At 45.1% G+C, this 23,315-nt stretch overlaps 2 protein-coding genes across 2 annotated transcripts in view; one reads left to right on the top strand and one right to left on the bottom strand.

Moving 5' to 3' along the window:
- TSEN2 (tRNA splicing endonuclease subunit 2) overlaps window positions 1–5,686 on the top strand; it is a 66,141-nt gene extending 60,455 nt beyond the window's left edge. Inside the window, exon 14 of the transcript XR_010727277.1 lies at window positions 5,171–5,686. The gene's annotated coding sequence lies outside the window, so the exon portion shown is untranslated. The remainder of the gene's footprint in view (window positions 1–5,170) is intronic.
- Window positions 5,687–10,747: 5,061 nt separating this feature from the next.
- MKRN2OS (MKRN2 opposite strand) lies at window positions 10,748–22,268 on the bottom strand. Its single transcript, XM_066245388.1, has 4 exons — window positions 21,993–22,268; window positions 16,018–16,067; window positions 12,354–12,516; window positions 10,748–11,178 (listed from the first exon to the last, which is right to left on the bottom strand). The coding sequence occupies exons 1-4, from the start codon at window positions 22,208–22,210 to the stop codon at window positions 10,938–10,940; spliced, it is 672 nt and encodes a 223-aa protein (XP_066101485.1). The 5' UTR covers window positions 22,211–22,268; the 3' UTR covers window positions 10,748–10,937.
- Window positions 22,269–23,315: the final 1,047 nt, after the last annotated feature.

The following is a 23,315-nucleotide window of genomic DNA, read 5'->3' as shown; positions in this document are numbered from 1 at the left end:
AGTTTGATCCCCAGTCAGGGCGCACACAGGAGAAATAACCATTTGCTTCTCTCCCCCTTTACTCCTGCCCCATTCTCCCCCTTCTTTCCCTCTTCCCCCATCCACAGCCAGTGGCTCAATTGGTGTTTTTGTTGTTGTTGTTCTAATTTTAGTGAGAGGAGAGGAGGCAGAGAGACTCCAGCATGTGCCCCAACAGGGATCTACCTGAAAAACCCACTAGGGGGTGATGCTTTGCCCATCTGGGAAAACTGCTTGGTTGCTCAGGAACTGAACCTTTTTTTTTTAAGCACCTGAGGTGAAGGCCACAGAGCCATCCTCAGTGCCCAAGGCCTACTCACTCAAACCAATTGAGCCATGGCTGCAGGAGGAGGGATAGGGAGAAAGAGAGAGAGAGAGAAGGGGAGACGAAGGGGTGAAGAAGCAGATGGTCGCTTCTCCTGTGTGCCTCACCTGGAATTGAACCCGGGACACCCATACACCAGGCCAGTGCTCTACCACTGAGCCAACTGGCCAGGGCCTTGATCGGTTTGAGTGTCAGCCCCGGGCACTGAGGATTGCTTGAGTGGTCTGAGTGTTGGCCTCAGGCACTGAGAATAGTTTGGTTGATTTGAGCATCAGTCCCAGACAGTGGTTGCCAGGTGGATCCTGGTTGGGGTGCATGAGGAAGGAAGTCTATCTCACTTTCTCCTCTCCTCTCACTTAAAAAAAAAAAAAATGTAGAGAAGCCAAAAGATCACACAGGTATTTGTAACTGAAAACTCTAGAAGAATATCCAAAGCATCATCTTTAGTCAAAGAAGCCTTGTATAGAGAATTCTCCTTCTTTATGTGTAAGATTTGAATACCGTGTAGCAGGGCATGCACCCTCCAGCATCACCTGAGGGTCCTGGGAGTTCTGGAGTGATAGACCAGCGAAGGCTCTGGTTTGTATCATCCTCACAGCTTCTAGCTAAAAGTAGTATTAACTTATTATACTACTTTGGAAATATTATGTCCTAGTACTTTTTCCTTACCTCTGAAATAAATGTACCAGATGGCATTTGTTTTCAAAAAAAAGCTTAGGTTCATCAAGATTGGATATTTACTCTGCAATAAAACCACCGTCAGGAGTTTCTGCACCCACACTCCAAAGCGTCAGGCTTACATGGTTCTTAAATCTCTGCAACCTTCCAGACTTGCTTTAAAACTGAAATCCTTCACCAAACCCTCTCTCTCCTTCATCACTTCCCAGTTCTGGGGCGTTTGGGGCCACCCATCACCACCATATATTCAAGTGTCATCAGGCTGACTGGCCACACAAGAATTCACTAGAAATAGCACATCATGGTCAAGAAATACCATGAAACTTTTGTAAAACCAACATTGTCACAAGTTATATTTTGTCAACCTAGTGCAAAATACATTTAAAAAAATGCAGACACCTGCTTGGTCAAGATTATATATTTTGTATAACTTTCTCAGTACACTGTCACTTCCAACTGTTTTTTTTTCTAATGCAGGAGTATTTCCTAGGCCTCTAAAACTAACTTACTTTCTTTACAGGCTTTTCCACTTCCCTAGGAGACATTTTTACTTAGTAAAGTCTGGAAAATGATGTGATAATAGACCACACATCCAAACAGTGTAAGCATCGGTCACCTAAGACAGCATGTGTTCTGCCCTCTTTCTGATTCAGATACAACTTGAATGATTTTGCTGCAGACTTAGATATTTGTTATTTTTAATTTGAAGAACCAATATAGGGTAACTTTTTTTTTTTTTTTTTGTATTTTTCTGAAGCTGGAAACGGGGAGGCAGTCAGACAGACTCCCGCATGCGCCCGACCGGGATCCACCCGGCATGCCCACCAGGGGGCGATGCTCTGCCCATCTGGGGCGTCGCTCTGTCACGATCAGAGCCACTCTAGCGCCTGGGGTGGAGGCCAAGGAGCCATCTTCATAGCCCGGGCCATCTTTTGCTCCAGTGGAGCCTTGGCTGCGGGAGGGGAAGAGAGAAACAGAGAGTAAGGAGAGGGGAGGGGTGGAGAAGCAGATGGGCGCTTCTCATGTGTGCCCTGGCCGGGAATCGAACCGGGGACTTCCGCACGCCAGGCCAATGCTCTACCACTGAGCCAACCGGCCAGAGCCCAGGGTAACTTTTTTTTTTTTTTTTGCAAATCATTACAGTGAATACTCAGTGGGAGTTCAGATGGAGTAGACACCTGTTTTCTTGTTTATCCCACAACAGCCCTTTGAGTTGAGGTGGTGGGACCCTCCACAGAAGGAATGTTTGAGGCTCAGCAATATGGCCACTGTCAAGTGCAAGCGGAGGACTTGACCTAAGAGCTCCTGCATGCAGTGCCTTTATGGGATTTCTACAACTTCAGTGACAGCCTAGAAAATCATGAGAAGTCAGAAATATGGCCCCATTAGGACTTATCCAGGTGGAGTTAAAGAGGAAGGCTACCCTCCACTCCAGGTAGGGCTGAGTATGTGCTGGCACAGTTGGGTGGTGCCCCACCTCCAAGGTTGGGATGCAGCCTGAGATCCTCTCACCAGGAAAATGTTCATCCATATAACTTTGCATACACCTTCCGATGGTCCACAGGTTCCATGAGAACCACCTGTGGATTAGAGGTTAAAAACCTGGGAGCAATGTGTGCTTCTTAGCTTTTCATTAGTTTCCCTGAAGATAATTTTATTGAGGGCCACGTAGTGGGATGAATGAGCCTTCTAGAAAGGACCCATTTAGATCTCAGCTCTGCCTTTCAGTGGTTATGTGACCTTGGTTAACTTACTTGCCCTTAATGAACGTCAATTTTCTTACCTCTAAAATGGGCCAATTATAATATTTATGTCATTGTGGTTATATGGATAAAGGAGAACTCAAAAAACACCTGACACAAGGAGTTTCCCCTCCCTTCCTGGAAGGAGTGACTCAAACCCACCAAACTGGCGAGACCAAGAGGACAGAGTGTCTATGTTCAACGCTAAATCTGGGTTGAGAACTGAAATGTATTTGTGGAAGTTGGACACATCTGATAACAAACGCAAGCATTGTTTGTGCACAGAAAGTGGAGAGGTGAGAGGACTTTGTAGAGGGCCTTCTGTGTGCGAAGGGGCTATTTGTCCTTGGAGTGAGCTGAGTTACCTTCAGCCTGCCTTCTGGAGGACCTGTGGCCGGAGTCAGGCAGTCATCGTTGGAAGTGTGGGACCAGCACAGGGAGCAGCGGGGCATCCATATGTGGTTCTGTAGTCACAGACCTGCCCTGCCTTTAAGGTACCACCTCCCCAGGTTAGAGTCAATAGCTTACAGTTTTAAGGATTTTGAACTGAAGACTGGTTTTTGTATTAAGTTTCAGGAATTCCTTGGTCTCTGATTGACTTGGTGGAAGGCAGGATGGCTGAACTTGGTCTGGAGTCAGACCAAGGTTCGCACCGCAGCTCACCCACTTACTAGCTACACAGTCTTAGCTTCAGTTTCCCTGCCTACAAAATAAAGTTAATTTGATCAATATATACATTCAATGGAATGCTATTCAGCCACACACACACAAAAAAAAGGTATTGACATGTTACAATGTAGATGAATCTTGATAACATACCAAGTAACAAAAGGCAGACACACAATGTTACATATTGTTAGATTCCAATTATATATCCCAAACAGGCAAGTCCATAGAACACAGATTGGTGGTTACCAGGGCCGGTAGGGAGGGAGAACAGTCACCTTTTGCGGGTACAGTCACCTTTTGAAGTGTTAAAATATTTTGGAACTCAGTAGAAGTGGTTGCACAACATTGTACTAAATGCCACTGAATTTTTTGCTTTAAAATTACATAGGTAACATAGGTTTATGTAATCTGAATCTCATCTCAATAAAAATAATACATATTATCAACCTCAGAGCTTTGCTGGAGGATTATGTGGGTTGGTCCTTACAAGGTGCTTATTAGCACAGTGCCTGGCTCATAATGTACTTTTAGTAATTTGCAGCTATGGTAATTCATTGTGTGTGTGTGCAGGGGAGCACTTGTGTCCTTAAGGTCCACTGTCACTTGTGCAGTTGATTATGTTGATTCTCTTCGTTTCAGTTTTAGAAGCTAACATTTTCAGACCTCATCCCCAAACGGTGGGGGAAAATGATGACATCTGCACCTTTATTATCCTGAATTCTCTCATAAAGAGATTCACTTCTATAAATTAATTGGTTCATATGTAACACTTGGTGGGTATTAAACCAACATGAGTGGGGACATGGTTTTAGGCAGGTTTACGAGGATGGAGTTGGTTAGGTTTCCCTATGATTTTGAACATAGTGTACTAGTCTAAAAATTCTTTGTTTATTAATTTCTCTTATAATTATTTTTCCTCTATTAAAGCATTTTCATTTTCTCTTTTTAAAAAAAACTATCATTTACTTGAAGGTGGTTTTTAACTTAGTTATATCCTTGTGGGGGAGTACTTGGGTTAAAAAGAAGTGAAATGTCTCTCCTCCCCACTGCCCACCTTCCATTTATGATTTTACCAACCAAATTGAATTTTTAGAAATCTGATTACAGGCTCAAATATTTTTTCAAGAATGTTAACTTCCTTAAAACTAGTAGGCCCATTTCTAAAATTAATTAAGAGATATTTAAACCCATCAATTTACCTTAAATCTTTGCTTTTTATATATAAGCTGAAAAAATTTGTTTTACTACCATTTTGTGAAATATAGAGATGCCTCCCTTAAGAATACATGATATGGCCCGACCAGTGGTGGCTGAATGGATAGAGCATCAATCTGGGATGCTGAGGACCCAGGTAACCCCAAGGTCACCAGCTTAAGTGCAGGGTCATCTGGCTTGAGCATGGGATCATTGACATGACCCCATAGCCACTGGCTTGAGCCCAGGGTCACTGGCCTGGTCAAGGTACATATGAGAAGCAATAAATGAACAACTAAAGTAATGCAACTATGAGATGATTCTTCTCACCTCTCTCCCTTCCTGCCTTTCACTTGTGCTCAAAAAAAAAAAAAAAATACATGACATGAAAAAGCACATTTGTGGCCCTGGCCAGTTGGCTCAGCAGGAGAGCATCAGCCCAGGTTTGATTCCCAGTCAGGGCACACAGGAGAAGCGCCCATCTGCTTCTCCACCCTTCCCCCTCTTGCTTCTCTCTCTCTCTCTGTCTCTCCCCCTCCTGCAGCCAAGGCTCTATAGGAGCAAAGTTAGCCTGGGCGCTGAGGATGGCTCTATGGCCTCTGCCTCAGGCACTAAGGATGGCTCCGGTCGCAGTGAAGTAACGCCCCAGATGGGCAGAGCATCACCCCCTGGTGGGCATGCCGGGTGGATCCCAGTTGGGCACACATGCAGCAGTCTGACTGCCTCCCTGCTTCTCATTTCAGAAAAAATAAATACAAAGAAAAAACAAAAAAAAAAAACCACATTTGTGAAGTTGTTAAACTAAGAGGTAATATTTTTTTCTTTCAAATCAATTCAGTCTGATTTAAGTGAAAAGTCTTAAGCATTTAAATTTTTTGGAATGTTTACAAATTCCAAAACAATATTACAAAGGTAGGTCTTTTGCCAAACTTAAATGGTCCATTCTGATAGAGTAGAAACAGTGGAATTAGGATAACAGTGGCAACCTTGAGAACATTGCCCAAAGACTCTGAGCCTGTTTCCTCAGCTCTGAAATGGGAATGATTACTACCTCCTGAGTTTGTTTGGTTTTTTTTTTGTTTGTTTTTTGTTTTTTTTTCATTTTTCTAAAGCTAGAAACGGGGAGAGACAGTCAGACTCCCGCATGCGCCCGACCGGTATCCACCCGGCACGCCCACCAGGGGCGATGCTCTGCCCACCAGGGGGCGATGCTCTGCCCATCCTGGGCGTCGCCATATTGCGACCAGAGGCACTCTAGCGCCTAAGGCAGAGGCCACAGAGCCATCCCCAGCGCCCGGGCCATCTTTGCTCCAATGGAGCCTCGGCTGCGGGAGGGGAAGAGAGAGACAGAGAGGAAAGCTCGGCGGAGGGGTGGAGAAGCAAATGGGCGCTTCTCCTATGTGCCCTGGCCGGGAATCGAACCCGGGTCCTCCGCACGCTAGGCCGACGCTCTACCGCTGAGCCAACCGGCCAGGGCCTGAGTTTGTTTTGCAGACAAAATGAGATGATATATGAAAAGGTCTGGCACATGATAGATAGACCTTTTTCCCTTTCAGATAAACCAAGAATGTCAACATTGTCTTAACTATTTTCTCTAGGGATTGCAAAACCTAGTTTATGCCCTGGTAGGTAACACGATGGAGAAGATGGTAATAGTTTGAAGTAAAGTCATGAAGACAGCTCTGATATGGAGGGAGATGAGATAGTAAGCACCTCCTGAATAAAAAGAGCTAGATATGCCCACTGAGGGATAATGTTTATTTGGGTTTTCCTGGTTATAATAGTAATCCATACATGCTCTAGAGGCTTTGGGAAAATACCATTGTTGGGTCATTTTAGTCTTTCAAATCAGTAACACTGAGGCAAACTGACTATGAAAAGCCTTGTGGCCTGACCTGTGGTGGCGCAGTGGATAAAGCGTCAACATGGAAATGCTGGGGTCGCCGGTTCGGAACCCTGGGCTTGCCTGGTCAAGACACATATGGGAGTTGATGCTTCCAGCTCCTCCCCCCCTTCTCTCTCTCTCTCTGTCTCTCCTCTCTCTCTCTCTCTCTCTCTGTCTCTCCCTCTCCTCTCTAAAATGAATAAATTAATTAATTAATTTAAAAAAAAAAAGAAAAGCTTTGTGGTCAGTCATTCCATGAGCATTGATGGAAGACCAGATGTATGCATGGGTCAGTGCTAAATGCTGAGATGAAGAAGTATGTGGGGTGTAAGGGAGAACTCAAACCACCTGGGAAGCAGAAGTATACCAATGCTGAATCTCTCATCCTTCGGTTAGCATTTAGCTGGTATAATAAAGGACACAATTGGATTCTGTTTATAATTCTAAAAAACGGAGCAACATTGCCATCTATTGGTGTTATGAGATGGCTAATTTCCTTTATTTTGAGTAAAACCTGGAGGATGGTACTGTGATTTTATGGGTAAGGAATTTATAGCTGGCTGGTGAAGAAATAGCAGGTCAGCTACTGCCAGTGTCGCATCCTGGTGGGAGAGCAGCCTCTGAAATAAGGAATGGGTACTGTGGAAGCTTTGAAAAGCAAGGGGTGCAGCACTGAGAGAGCATGACACTGGCATTTCTAATATTAACAATTCTTATTTTATTTGAATTGTTTTATGACATTTACTTCCTTTCATATTTGAATGTTAATGAAAGCAAAATTCTTTTTTTCTCTTTTATCTTCTCTAATGCAAAAATTGCTGACCCAGGTGCTGCACAATATAGGTACCACTAGTCTCTTTCAGGTCACCAGGTGGGCCCAGGAGTTAAGTACATGGATTTTGCAGTCAAATTTCTCTAAACCCTGGTTTTGCCACCCACTGTGTGACTTGGGCAAGGCATTTCTTCAGTTTGACTTTTCATCTGTAAAATAATGTCGGCATAACGTTAGTAACTAGTGTTCAGTGAAAGAGAAGAATAAGATGTGTTCATTCTGGTGTGGAGACCTTTATGAATGCTTGTTAACTGCAGCTGCTATGATTACCAATAATCAGGTAAAGAATGGAACAAAGAAGTAGAGTCCTAAGATAACATCTTAACAACACTTTTTCATCTTTACCTGCTGAGATCTTTACAAATTATTTAACATCACAAAATAGCGGTCACAGTTCTGTTTAAAGTGATACCATGTTCTGCATGGGAAGTTTTGTTTTTCTTAAAAGTACTGTAACTGCCTGACCAAGCGGTAGTGCAGTGGATAGAGCGTTGGACTTGGACACAGAGGACCCAGGATTGAAACCCCAAGGTCGTCTGCTTGAGCGCAGGCTCACCAGGTTGAGTGCAAGGTCACTGGCTTGAGCATGGGATCATAGACATGACCCCATGGTCACTGGCTTGAAGCCCAAGGTCGCTGGCTTGAGCCCAAAGGTCACTGGCTCTGCTGTAGCCCCACCCCCCAGGTCAAGGCACATATGAGAAAGCAATCAAAGAACAGCTAAGGTACCTCATGAAGAATTGATGCTTCTCATCTCTTCCTTTCCTGTCTGTTTATCCCTATATGTCCCTCTCTGACTCTATCTCTGTCAAAAATAAAAGTTTATATATATACATTTACATACATATGTATGTATGTATGTAAATGTATATGTATACCAGAACTTAAAAATACAAACATTGGTGTGCCCTTCATTTTTTCCCACTGAAGATGCCAGTGCTGAAATACTGTCCTAACACCTCTTTGGAAACAAGCTTTAAGGATCTGTAGCAAGTTTTCTGAGTATCTGTGTTACTAATTATTGGTGCTTTTTTGGGTACACTGAAGATGGGTTTGTGCTTTGAAGTTGAGTACTGAAAGGATAATTTTGATTTTTGGAAGTTAGACATCACTTGGGGAAGAAAGATGGTGACTGTGGTATTGGAGGATGAGTCAGCATGGGTTCCAGTGGCTGTCCCCCACAGTCTCTCTCCCTGCGCCACCAACTTCCACACTGTCCTCACGCAGCTTGAATCCTTTCAGCCCTTCCTCTGCCGGAGCCCCGGTATTTCTGTATCCAGGGCCTGATGTGTCCTGGAACTTTCATTGAGAGGAAACAGACCACTGCACATGGATTTCACTATTGCCTTCTACAAGGACTGAAAGGTGTGTTCCAAAAGCCCTGTGACTTGCCAACCTGGCACAGACATTTTAGTAAAGACACATTTCAGTAATCTAAATGTAGACTAGGTTAAGTTTTCACAAAAACTACCTAGCAAACCAGGGATCAAAGGCTGCATCTACATATATAGACAGACAACATGATGGGTGGGGTAAATAAACCCTTTTATTAGTATTTAGTTTTCCCTCACCTGTTTAACCTGTTTAGAACTTGCAGTCTGGGCCCTGGCTGGTTGGCTCAGTGGGTAGAGTGTCAGCCTGGCAGAACATCCCAAGTTCAATTCCTGGTCAGAGCACACAAGAAGTGACCATCTGCTTCTCTCCCCCTTTTCTCCCTCTTCCCTTCCAGCAGCCAGTGGCTTAATTGGTTTCAGGGTGCTGAGGATGGCTAGGTTGGTTCGAGCATGTCAGCCACAGGCACTAAATACAGCTCAGTTAATTCAAGCATCAGCTCCAGACATTACTTGGTACCCAGGCTGGGGAATAAGATTAGGTGGAGTAGTAGATCACATCTGACCAAAAACGAAGTGATTTTGGAAGCAGATTCTAAAGAGGAACTCTCGTATGTTTTGCTGATTGGTTGTTTAAAGTTTAGTGATTAGCATGCTCTCCCTCCTGGAGGTAACATCCATACCTTTCCATTCCCTTTTTTCTTCCACAGCGTTCATCTCCTAAACTCTAAGGGTCCCCATGAGACTTGCAACCAGGGAGCACTAGGCAGTGGCAGCTTGTTCCGGGCTGACCCCTGTCTCCAAGGCCCCCTGTTTTCTAACTTCTCAGAGCAGCCACACCTGGGGTCATCTCTTTCCTATAACATTTTTAGAGAACCAAAGCAGCCCTGCCTAGTCTCCTGTTGCTTCTTTTCTCCTAGCCCCTTGTTTTACAGTCTCCAGCTTTAATAAACATCCTCTCAAAATCCAGAAATAGTTTGGTGATTATTTGGGTATACAAATTCTAATATGCTCGTTAAAATCTCCTCGTTTCTTTATAGTTGCTCATCCCAGTTTTCCCCCCTTTTTTCCTGAGTATTAAAGAAACCAGACAACCTAGTTGTCCTTTGTGAGTACTTTGTGAAGTCTGCATTTGAAGTAGGAAGTGGCCCTGGCCAGGTAGTTCAGTTGGTTAGAGTGCCATCACGATATACCAAGGTTATGAGTTCGATCCCCTGTCAGGCACATACAAGAAGCAACCAATGAATGCATGAATAAAGGAAACAAATCAATGTTTTTCTCTTCCTCTATTCTCTCTCTCTCTAAAAAAGTATCATTTAAAGTGGGAAGAGAAGGTGCTGTAGTGAACCCCGCCCCCAGTCTTCTTACGTCAGGCAAAATGGGAAGGAAACAGACTGGAGTTCCACTTCTGAGGAATTGCCTATCTAGTTGTGCCAATGGATTAGAAAGGCTAATTCAGGAATTCCCATTTCCTAACAGATTGAGACCTTTTCTTTCCTATTGACCATCAAGAGATAGATTACTGCCTGACCAGGCGGTGGCGCAGTGGATAGAGCATTGGACTGGGATGCGGAAGACCCAGGTTAGCGACCCCGAGGTCACCAGCTTGAACTCAAGGTCGCTGGCTCCAGCAAGGGGTTACTTGGTCTGCTGAAGGCCCGCGGTCAAGGCACATATGAGAAAGCAATCAATGAACAACTAAGGTGTTGCAATGTGCAATGAAAAACTAATGATTGATGCTTCTCATCTCTCTCTGTTCCTGTCTGTCTGTCCCTGTCTATCCCTCTCTCTGACTCACTGTCTCTGTAAAAAAAATTAAAAAATTAAAAAAAAATAAAAAAGAGATAGATTACCATAAGCTTTTCAAAGAAAAAAGTGAGATGAAAATACTGTTCATAAATTGTTATCTTGCTCACCTTCCTACAAATCCCTCCTCCACATTGAGAGGTGACCTCATTCAGCTCTTATTTATACAGATTTCATTGTTCTGTGAATAAAAGATGCTATCACTTTATGCTTTAACATGGATTCTCAGTTCGAAACCAAACGGCTATGAAAAGAATTTAGTTGTAATGCAAACAATTTTGAAACCCAGAACAATTTTTATTAGTTTTGTAAATTCTTATACTGCAGTAAGTATGCTTGAAGGAAAGCCATATGACTTTTTAATTAACCACAGTTTAATGTATTTAGAAGTCCCTAGTATCTATTAAAAGCAGTAATTCCCAAAACATCTTGTCCCTTCTGCTCTGACATGGCACACTCAGCACAAATCACTTCCCCAGGGAGGACTTGGCGTATGATCTGGGTGGTCGATCACGCAGAAGCCACGCTCTTCTATTGCCCGGTAGAGCGTGATGTACTTGGAAACCTTCCTGGTCCTCGGGACCACGAACTTCTCTATGAACTCATTCTTGTCCAGTTGCGCCTTGCCTTCTGTGGTCAGAATGCAGTTAATGAATGTGAGGGTGTAACTGTAGCAATTGTGGCTGTCTTCTTCATATCTTCAAAACAAGGATGTGGAAAAGAGAAGGCTTAGTTTTAAAAGCTGCTCAGGAACAGGCAGAGAAGCTGCTGACGGCCTTTCATAATTGAAATTGGGCTCACTCAGCAAGCTGGGCTCCAACCTGTTCACGGAAATTTGGCATCTTAGGCTATTTCTGCTCACAACTTAAGTACAGATGAAATTCAACTAAATGTTCAGAGTGATGAGTTAAAGTGCATATAAACCCCAACATGGGAGGCTTAATTTCACTGAAGTTCAGGGTTCTAGAAGTAGAATTTCCTATCTTAAATTTTAGGATATTCCAGTGTCTAAACTTACTTTAGAATAGCCCGAAATTTTAAATTGACAAGTATGCTGTATAGCTAAAGTGTTAAGGGAGCAAGGATTGAGAAATTAATTTTACACTTGCTAAAACAAAAAAAAATGAGCTTAAATATTTATAAATTTTGAGTATTATTTGACTTTTTTTTTTGTTCTAGGGAATATAACATCATGGCTCTTATGTATTATTATTAAATGTTATGTATGTAAAAATACCTAGTCAGATAACTAGAGTTCTAAGTCTAGTCCTTTCAGTTCTTAAAATGCTCTGATTCTATTACATAATATATGCTGGCTCATCTCTGTAGAAACCCCAAAGTAAATCAACCCCTGCTTAAATTCTGCTACAGGTGCTACTACTCTCTTGGTTTGGGCTCAACTAAACACAGCTTAGAGTACTCTGCGAGCTGAGATCGCACTTGCCTGGCAAATGAGGGCCAGGGAACAGGTGGTCTCTAAAGCCCTATACCTGGCCCTGGCCGGGTTGCTCAGTGGTAGAGCGTCAGCCTGGTGTGCAGGAGTCCCGGGTTCGATTCCCGGCCAGGGCACACAGGAGAAGCGCCCATCTGCTTCTCCACAACTCCCTTTCTCCTTCCTCTCTGTCTCTCTCTTCCCCTCATGCAGCCAGGGCTCCATTGGAGCAAAGTTGGCCCAGGCACTGAGGATGGCTCTATGGCCTCTGCCTCAGGCGCTAGAATCGCTCTGATTGCAACAGAGCGACGCCCCAGATGGGCAGAGCATCGCCCCCTGGTGGGCATGCCGGGTGGATCCCGGTCGGTCGCGTGCGGAAGTCTGACTGTCTCCCTGTTTCCAGCTTCAGAAAAATACAAAAATAAAAATAAAGCCCCATACCTGTGAGGCAGCCAGGCCCCTGTGCTGGAGAAGTCTTCCAGGTACTTGTCCCACTGGTCCATCAGTCCAAACATGCCAGGCTGCAGTAGTGGGATACTCACAGTCTGCTCCCAGCCTGTTTCATCTCGCTGGACACCATGCATGGTGTAATTATAGACAACTCCTGCAACCAAAACCAGAGTCATGCAGAGGCTTGAGGGGAAACACATCTCTATGAAAGGGCCTGTTAGAAAATGACAGCAGCGCCTGACCAATGGTGGTGCAGTGGATAAAGCATCAACCTGGGACGCTGAGGTCCCAAATTCAAAACCCCAAGGTTGCCAGCTTGAACGCAGGCTGACCAGCTTGAGCACGGAATCATCGACATGATCCCAGGGTCACTGGCTTGAGCCCAAGGTTACTGGCATGAGCAAGGGGTCACTGGCTCAGCTGGAGCCCCACCGCCACCCTGTCAAGGCACATATGAGAAGCAATCAATGAACAGCTAAAGTGCCGCAACTATAAGTTGATTGGTGCTTCTCTCTCTCCCTTTCTGTCCCTCTGTCTCTCTCGTTCGCTTTAAAAAAAAAAACTCAGCGGTAGAGCGTCGGCCTGGCATGCGGGGGACCCGGGTTCGATTCCCGGCCAGGGCACATAGGAGAAGCACCCATTTGCTTCTCCACCCCTCCTTCCTCTCTGTCTCTCTCTTCCCCTCCCACAGCCGGGGCTCCATTGGAGCAAAGATGGCTCGGGCGCTGGGGATGGCTCCTTGGCCTCTGCCCCAGGCGCTAGAGTGGCTCTGGTCGCGGCAGAGCGACGCCCCGGAGGGGCAGAGCATTGCCCCCTGGTGGGCAGAGCCTCGCCCCTGGTGGGCGTGCCGGGTGGATCCCGGTCGGGCGCATGCGGGAGTCTGTCTGACTGTCTCTCCCCGTTTCCAGCTTCAGAAAAATACAAAAAAAGAAAAAAGAAAAAAAAAAAAGAAAGAAAGGTGTCCCTAGCTGGTTGGCTCAGTGGTAGAACATCGGCCTGGCACGTGAAAATTCCGGGTTTGATGCCTGGTCAGGGCACATGAGAAGCCACCATTTGCTTCTCCACCCCTCTCCCCCACCTTTTCTCTCTCTCTCTCTCTCTCTCTCTCTCTCTCTCAATCCTCCTTCTCCTCCTCCTGCAGCCATGGCTCCATTGGAGAGAGTTGGCCCCAGGCACTGAGGATGGCCCCATGGCCTCACCTCAGGTGCTAAAATAGCTCAGCTGCTGAGCAACAGAGCAATGGCCCCAAATGGTCAGAGCATCACCCCCCAGGTGTCTTGCCAGATGGACCCCGGTCAGGGCGCATGCAGGAGTCTCTTTGCCTCCCCACCTCTCACTTAATAAAAAGAAAAGAAAACAACATCAGCAACCATGTAAACTTGACATATCAGACACCCAGGTTGTACGTTCTGATTACTACCAGTTAGCAATAAACCATAAGAGGCTCCAGAACCTCCTTTTCCCAAGATCATCAAGTTCACAGGGCAGCCACCCACCCTTAAGTGGAGACGATCTTGCCTGGAGTTAAGGAAAGGTTATGGAGCCCCTGCCTACCCTGCTCTCTACAAAGCAGTTCCTTCAGGAAAACTCACTTCTTGCTCCATCTGCTCTTCAGCACTCTGAAGTCACACTCAGGAAACAGACAATAATAGGCACCAGGATAATCATCTCCAAATATTTTTGTTATCCTTGGGCGGTTGGCTCAGTGGTAGAGCATCAGCCCGGCATGTGGATGTCCCAGGATTGATTCCCAGTCAAGGCACACAGGAGAAGTGACTATCTGCTTTTCCACCCCTCCCCCTCTCACTTCTCTCTCATTCTCTCTTTCTCTTTCTTCCTCTCTCTCTCTCTTTCTTCCCTTCCTGCAGCTATGGCTCAAATGGAGCAAGTTGGCCCTGGGCACTGAGGATGGCTCCATGGCCTCTGCCTCAGGCACTAAGAAGAGCTCAGTTGCTGAACAATGGAGCAATGCCCCAAATGGGCAGAGCATCACCCCCTAGTGAGCTTGCTGGTGGATCCTGGTAAGGGCACATGTGGGAGTCTGTCTCTGCCTCCCCTCCTCTCACTGAATAAAAAAAATTTTCTGTTGAAGTTCTCTATTTATAAATGTGCCTATCTTGTTTCTTTAAATCAGTAATAAATTTCCAGTGACTAGATCAGTGATAAGTTTTACTGCTCAAGTGGGTAACTCTGAGTTCAAAAACCCAGAGCTAGGTTTCTGTTCACGTGTCAGTTTTTCTTGCTTCAAGAAGATGAGGAGAGCCTCACTGGCTAGCCTTGCTCACCATTCCCAGGCCTACAACTTTGTGCAGGTGGTTCACCCAGGCCCTTTTCCTGCACACAAGCATGTTCTGGATTCAGGCATTGCAAACTCCATGCCTTCAGAGCTAAATTTAGCCAAAATAACTGTTTTATTAAAATGTGCTTCTTTTTTGTTTGTTTGTTTGTGACAGAGACAGAGACAGAGAGAGGGACACATAGGGACAAAGAGGAAGGGAAAGAGATGAGAAGCATCAATTCTTCATTGCAATACCTTAGTTGTTCATTGATTGCTTTCTCATGTGTGCCTTGACTGGGGGGCTACAGCAGACCGAGTGACCCCTTGCTCAAGCCAGTGACCTTGCGCTCAAGCTGGTGAGCTTTGCTCAAACCAGATGAGCCCGCACTCAAACCGACCACCTTGAGATTTTGAACCTGGGTCCTCCACATCCCAGTCCACCACTCTATCCATTGTGCCACTGCTTGATCAGGCTCTTTTTTGTTTTTAATAATTGTTTTTTAAAGCAAATCACTGCAGACCCCATCACCTGCTCAGGTGCCATATGCCCTGACTTATCCCTAAGGTTCCTGCCTAACTCCTGGAGATCCTGCAGAGTGACAACCCACTAGCAGTGAGCTGAGTATAGGATTTGGGAGCAGAGGGCCTCTGGTTCCCATATAAGATGAGGTGTTGGGCAGCTTATTCTCCAGAATTCTGTTGCTTCCTCTCTTAAACACCAACAAAAAACTAAAAGGTTTCTGTCATTCTTGGCTGATCAACATTAAAGATCTTTCTAATACTTGGTATTGTTAGTAATACTTTGCTGTAAAGTTGTTGGGCAAACAAGTTTGTTAGGCTTGCTCTCTTGCACTTTGCCTGGTTGTTGGTGCAGGAGCACGGGGCAGCACCATGTGTGTACAGTCTATGTAAGGTTGCAGGTGCTTGTCCTCAGGGTGGCAGATTGTAGACTGTAGATTTCCTGCCGCCATTGGGAGGGGTCATTTTTTGCTATTGTTTGCCGAAGAAGAGGATCCATCCCCCTCCCTCAGTCTGTTTGCTCATCATCCCTGAGAGAGGGAAAGTTTTTCCTGCCTGCTTGCTGGTCCACTGTTTTGAGACTAATAAACGGAATGGCCACTATTTTCCAGCTCCACAGTTCCTTCCCCGTCTGCTGGAATTCAATGCAAATCTGCACGGCCACAACCACCAGCCTTACAAAAGTCACGTGTTTCTCACTTTAGAGGGTTGCATTGCTCTCCTCATGGTGCAGCAGAACCCAGGGACCAGAGAAATTACTAATTAAATGTTACATGATCACTTTTTCTTAAGAAATATTACTCTCCTCTGGATACTCTTGGGACTTTTTAAGCTAAAAAAATACATATATGAACTTACCATTTGTGTTGGTTATTCCAACATGAAGATCAGACCTTCCATCATACTCCCTGAAAGAAACAAGTATTTTTTCTTATTTGCATATGTCTGATGTGAAGAGTTGGTACTTAAACCAGGAGAGTGACAGGCCTCCTCTTTTGGCTGGTGCCAAATTTGCCATCACTGTCCAGGTTAGTGAAAGCCCTGTTTCAAAGCTGGTTAGGCCAAGACTATATTTGAGATCTAAAATTCCCCTTGTCCCCACCTGGGTTTTGTTGCCCCGCCTCCAATACTAAAGGTGAGTGTGCTGGAGCAGGAAGTCAGCATAACACCTGGCACGGGGCCCCACCCAGAGGTCAGAGTTGAAGGAGCTCCTTATTCTTTTCTCCTTTTATGTGAGGTGGGAGCCTGTTCCTCAGGCAAACATGGGGTGAGAGGATTCTGAATGAATCTCAGTGGACCTATAACTTCAAAATTAATATTGCCCATTTTGGTCATGTAGCCTGTGACCACACCCACTGCTCATGGACAGCCCTTGTTTCCTGGAATTACTATTTACTCAAGACTGGGCATTAGACATGTAAGTCCATATTATCATGTGACCTTCATATACAGTTCCAGGACATCACTTACTAGTCCTGAGACATTAGTTAAGTCTCTGATCTGTTTCCTCATCTATAAAATGGGAATATTATAAGCCTCCTGGCGAGCTGATCATAAAAATAAATGTCTAGTGACTGCCACAGAGAGGTTTTTGAATAAGTCAGAGGTTATTTTTGAATCATAAAGCTCCTTTGTCAGACCACAGGTCTGAATACGTATATGATTCCTCATTAAAGCAAGCAGTTGCAGGTTTTAAAATGACCAAGAACACAAATGGCTGTCCCACCTTGTACTTAGCCTGACTGGTGCATGAGCTCAGGGCAGCACCCTGTGTACAGTCTACGTAAGGCTGCAGGTGCTTGCCCTCAGGGCAGCAAATTATAGACTGCTATTGCTTGCCTGCATGAGAGGGGCCACTGTTTACCGGAGAAGGGGTTTCTCCCCTCCCCCATCTGTTTGCTTGTGAGGAGAGAGAGAGAGAGAGGTTTGCCCTGCCTGCTTGCTTGTCTGCAGTTGTGTGACTCTAATAAACAGAATGGCCCACCATTTTCTGGCTCCACAGTTACTTTATCATCTGCCCAGATCCAGTGTGAACCAGTCTGGCCACGGTCACTAACCTTACACACCTGCAGCACAATCTCCCCCTGGTCATCTAATTGGAACCACTTCGGAGTTTTTTGAGACCCTGGGGGCTTGGAGGTTGAAAATGAGGCAGAAAAACAAGAACAGCCCTGGTGGCTGATAACAGTACTGCACCCGCCATACTCTACCCCAGTTGTCCCCAACCTTTTTTGGGCCACAGACCGGTTTAATGTCAGAAAATATTTTCACGAACTGGCCTTTAGGGTGGGACGGATAAATGTATCACATGACCGAGACAAGTGTCAAGAGTGAGTCTTAGACCAGGGGTCCCCAAACTACGGCCCGCGGGCCACATGCGGCCCCCTGAGGCCATTTATCCGGCCCTCGCAACACTTCCGGAAGGGGCACCTCTTTCATTGGTGGTCAGTGAGAGCAGCATAGTTCCCATTGAAATACTGGTCAGTTTGTTGATTTAAATTTACTTGTTCTTTATTTTAAATATTGTATTTGTTCCCGTTTTGTTTTTTACTTTAAAATAAGATATGTGCAGTGTGCATAGGGATTTGTTCATAGTTTTTTTTTTATAGTCCGGCCCTCCAACGGTCTGAGGGACAGTGAACTGGCCCCTGTGTAAAAAGTTTGGGGACCCCTGTCTTAGACGGATGTAACAGAGGGAATCTGGTTATTTTTTAAAAATAAAACATCGTTCAGATTTAAATATAAATAAAACAGAAATAATGTAAGTTATTTATTCTTTCTCTGCGGACCAGTACCAAATGACCCACGGGCTGGTACCGGTCAGCGGCCCAGGGGTTAGGGACCACTGTTCTACCCCAAGCTCATTCCCTGAGGGCATTGCAGCACTCAGTTTCCTGCCTAAATCCTTGATATTTCCTCCTGCCCTCCCTCCTTCATTATTTCTCAGTCTTGTAACAGATGTTTATCAGGTGTCAACTATGGGCCTGTGTTTTATTTATTCTATTTATTTATTTAGTTAGTTAGTTGTTTTTCTGTGTGTGTGTGAAAGAGAGAGACAGAGGGACAGATAGGGACAGACAGGAAGGATGAGAGATGAGAAGCATCAATTCTTTGTTGCAGCTCTCCTTAGTTGTTCATTGATTGCTTTCTCATATGTGCCTTGGGAGGGTGGGGGGACTACAGCCGAGCCAGTGACCCCTTGCTCAATCCAGTGACCTTGGGCTCAACCCAGCGACCACGGGGTCATGTCTGATCCCACCCTCAAGCCAGCCACCTTGTGCTCAAGCTGGTGAGCCTGTGCTCACGCCGGCAACCTCAGGGTTTTGATGCTCTATCCATTGCACCACTGCCTGGTCAGGCAATGGGCCTGTGGTTTAAAGGGAAGGGCTAGTGACACAGGAAATAAGACTAGGCCTCTGCTCTCATGGAGAAGACTTTTTAGCTTTAGTTTAGTTTTAATAGATTGGTAAGTGCTCTGAAGGGAAAATATATATGAATTGTAGCAGATGTATGTGATGGGGCAGGGACAGGGCCACCCCTCACCTATATGACACTGTTGGGCAAACAAGTGTGTTAGGCTTGCTCACTTGCACTTTCCCTGATTGAGCACGGGAAGCACCATGTGTGTATAGTCTATGTAAAGCTGTAGGTGCTTGCCCTCAGGGCAGCAGACTGTAGATTGAGGATTGCCTGCCACCATTGGGAGGGGCCATTTTTTGCTGTTGTTTGCCAGAGAAGGGGATCCCCCCACACCCGCCTATTTGCTTGTCAGCTCACAGAGAGAGAGAAGCAGTTTTCCCTGCTTGCTTGTCAGCCTTGTGAGACTCTAACAAAGGGAATGGCCTACCATTTTCTGGTTCCACAGTTCCTTTACTGTCTGCCTGAATTCAATATGAATCTGCATGGCCACAACCACCAGCCTTACAGATACCTTTGTACAAACTAAGGAAAGGGGCCCTTTCTTTGTGCAGTTGCAACTCCACCCAGGTATTTGGCATGGTGAGTGGAAAGCAGGTTACGTTTCAATACTCACCACCACCTTGGCCAGGTGCCTTTGTGCAGTCCACAACCCACACAACCATGTGGCAGCCCTGAGGGGTCCTAACCAAGTTAGTTCAGAGCCACAGTGATTCTTTTTGGTCACTACTGGTTCTCTTTTATGAAGTAGGCAAAATTGTCCCAATGTGAACTGTGGGAGTCCATCCTGAGGGTTTAAAAATTGGATGAAGAAGAAGGAAATTGTTTGGAACTTGGCCTTAGAGTGTCTGGTGGGCAGGGGGCTACTTAAAGACTTTGCAGATCCTGATCTGGGGGTTAAGGGGATGAGAATATTCCAAAACATATGACTTGTTTCAACACTCCCCCCTCATTTCTACTGATGCCTAGGGAAGCCAGGTCTGTCAGGATCACAATATCAGACAATAAGTAAAACTTACTGGCGCCAACCTGAAAGCCTGTCGTGTCGTTTCTTGGCTTGTTCACTGTGACATCCCTAGTATTTCCCACACACAGCTGCTCAGTAAGGATTTGTGGAATAAACCATGTTATGGCAATTGAATTCTAAATTTTAACCACTTCATTCAAAAGCTTTTGGAATTTCACCAGTTAAGGACTTTAGTTAGCATGAATGAGAGGCTCCTATTGTTAGGTTTAGGTTCAGGGTTCCTTTAGATCCAGAACCCCTTTAAAGCTCAAATTCCCCTCACCCAACTTCCCACTAGGGCTCAAAACAGATCATTCTCATTCCCCACTGTGAGGTTCATTTGCTTGCTATTCTCTCTCTTAATAGCTTCCTGGCCTTCATTTTGAAATGTAGCAAAAAGTTTACCTTTGCAGGAATGTCAGAGAAAGATTGCATTGGGAAGGGACCTGACCATTAGGGGAGTTTAAATCACAATAGTTATTAGTGAAAGCCTAGCCACAGACTCAGAGATGCCAGGTCCCAGCTGTTCCTGGGAGATTCCTGATCTCTTGGCTATCTTCAAAATTTACCAAGGACACCAGAAAGGACCATGCTGATTAGCCTTTGCTACATCAAACAGAAACTTGGACCCTGGCCTGGCGTGTGGAAGTTCCGGGTTCGATTCCCGATCAGGGCACACAGAAGCACCCATCTGCTTCTCCACTCTTTCCCCTCTCCTTCCTCTCTCTCACTTTTCCCCTCCTGCAGCCATGACTCCATTGGAGCAAAGTTGGCCTGGGTGCTGAGGATGACTCCATAGGCTCTGCCTCAGGTGCCAGAATGGCTCTGGCTGCAATGGAGCAATTCCCCAGATGGGCAGAGCATCGCCCCCTGGTGGGCATGCTGGGTGGATCCCAGTCAGACACATGTGGGAGCCTGACTGCATCCCCACTTCTAACTTCGGAAAAATACAAAAAAAGAAAGAAAGAAAGAAAGAAACTTGTGTTTCTGCAGCAGAATTCCCCTCCTCCTGCTCATCATCAAGTTAATGACCAAAGCCACAAACCCTGATATGCTAATCTGAGTATGTCCAGGTACAGGCAACCCCATGCCAGCAAATGCCTGCTGTAACCCCGATATCTAATGCTCTCTCACACAGCTGGAGCTGACACCCTTTGCTGGTCTTAGCTCACTTGCATCCAGGCACTTTTAAAATAAACTTTCCTTTTGGAACACACTAGCCTCGTGTTTTCAAATCGGCCCATGGTTTCTGCCTTTCACTTATAAAACAGTTTGGTGCAACACCTTTTACACACTTTGGTTCATTTCAGCCTCATATGGGTGGGAAGGAAATAGATTAAAGAAGTGAGTTTAGTAGGAAAGTGAATAGTCAATTCTTAAGTTTTTCATCCCAAGCACTCTTGAGGACATGAGAGAATTGGGAGGGTGGGTTTCAAGGAGGCCAGGTGTTCTCAATCAGGATGATACCTATGGACACACTTCATAAAGCACATGCAATCATTTGGTAGCATCCTTGCTCTTACAACCTGGCTTGTGCACAGCTGGTCCAAATTATATTTATAAACTTCACAAGGACTCTAAGGAGGCACAATCTTTTCCTTTGATTTCTGAAATCTTAAAGTTAGGTGGCATCTATAATTGAAATAGACCAGCTCTAGTCTTTAATTTAATTCAGTTCCATGCAAAATAGTCTATAAGTGGCCATTCTTCAGGCTCTGTACATTGTACCTGTTTGTCACAGAAATTAAAAACTAACAATAAGATTATTTTGATAAGATTAGCTGCTGGGTCATTTTTCCAAATTACCCTCTTAGCTCTAAATCTATGGATAAAAGAATCTCTCCAGGCTATACATTTTTCTCTCATAAAATTATATAAGTACAATTAACCTTCATATATTCTTGCATTTATCTCTCCAGGAAAGTATGTACACCATCTATTTTTATAAAACAAATAGGCCTAGCCTGACCAGGCAGTGCTGCAGTGGATAGAACATTGACCTGGGACGCTGAGGACCCAGGTTTGAAACCTCAAGATCACTGGCTTTAGCATGGGTTACCGGCTTGAGTGTGAAATCCTAGACATGACCCCATGGTCGCTGGCTTTAGCAAGAGGTCACTGGCTCAGCTGGAGTGCCCTGGTCAAGGCACATGAGAAAGCAATCAATGAACAATAAGGTGACACAACTATGAGTTGATGCTTCTCATCTCTCTCCCTGTCTGTCTCTGTCTTTGTCTCCCTCTCTCAAAATAAAATAAAATGAAACAAATAGGCCTACATTTTAGAATTTAATGCTAAAATACTGGAAAGACTTATCCACTACACCTCACACTGTAAAAGAAGGTTTTAGTGACGACAGCACAAAAGGAAAAGTTTGCACAGTTCAATGTAACACTTAAAAACATTGTACCTAAGAAACGTCCCTTGAGTTGGTCTGAGGAGGAATGAATATTTTTCTTGATGCCCATTGGTAAACGGATTTGAGATGCTAACAGGTGCTTCCTCCAGCTTCCTCGAGCCCACGTCCTGCCGGCAGAGGGGGCAGCATCGCGGCACACTGAAACTGTAGATATATTTTTTACAGTGGTTGAATTTGATTAAAGGTTTTCCGGCCTCTGTGCACTGCATGGCTTTCCCCTCCTGGGCTATCAGGGGTGATTTCCCCAGACTTCCTTTTCCTGATTGCTCAGGTAGCCAATTCGCACAGCCCCAGTAACCTGACCTGATCAGCAATGACGTCATTCTGATTGACGGCCTCGGAAACCAAACCGGGTAGAATTAACCACTAACCAGGCCGCCTCATAGATTAGTATCCTTAAAGAGCTTTCATTTTCCTTTTCATTTGTGCTTCCTTACAAAAAGTTTTCTAGCTTTTGTACATTTTGCAACTTTTGGCAGCCAGCTCCTACTCATCCTATAGAGCCCTATGTTTCTGAAAAGGTGCTCTGCTGCCTCCAGCGTTCCCTCGCTCTGGCTGCACTGGGTTCATGTTTCTACCAGAGCTCTGTTCTTTAATTAGTCATAAGTCTGTGAGCCTCTTGGAATTAGGGACCTACACTTATTTTTGTGCTAGAAAAGATTATATTGTTTTTGTTTTGAATAAATAAAACCTATGAGGCTATTCTCTTTTGATGTTTTATGTTGTAGAAGTACTCATGCTCATAAAAAAATTAACAGCACACTAAAAATAAAGATAGTGGTTACCAGTGGTGGGATTCAAATAATTTAACAACAGGTTCTCTGCCCTAATGACCGTTTTTTTATTTGTTTGTTTTGAAAGAGAGACAGAAAGTGGGACAGTTAGCAACAGACAGGAAGGAAGAGAGATGAGAAACATCAATTCTTCGTTTTGGCAACTTAGTTGTTCATTGATTGCTTTCTCATATGTGCCTTGATGGGGTTGGGGGTGGGGCTACAGCAGAGTGAGTGATCCCTTACTCAAGCCAGCAATCTTGGGCTCAAGCCAGTGACCTTGGGCTTCAACCCAGCAACCTTTGGGTTCAAGCCAGCGACCATGGGGTCATGTCTATGATCCCATGCTCAAGCCAGCGACCCGCACTCAAGCTGGTGAGCCCCCACTCAAGCCAGATGAGCCCGTGTTCAAGCCAGCAACCTCAGGTTTCAAACCTGGGTCCTCTGCATCCCAGTCTGACGCTCTATCCACTCTGTGCCACTGCCTGGTCAGGCTGCCCTACTGACTGTTTTAAGTATAAAAAAAGATATACTAAAAGGC

Source organism: Saccopteryx bilineata, chromosome 10 (genome assembly GCF_036850765.1).
Source record: "Saccopteryx bilineata isolate mSacBil1 chromosome 10, mSacBil1_pri_phased_curated, whole genome shotgun sequence".
Classification (NCBI taxonomy): Eukaryota; Metazoa; Chordata; class Mammalia; order Chiroptera; family Emballonuridae; genus Saccopteryx; species Saccopteryx bilineata.
Note: the sequence above shows the minus strand (reverse complement) of the source record. Positions and strands in the feature narration are given on the sequence as shown.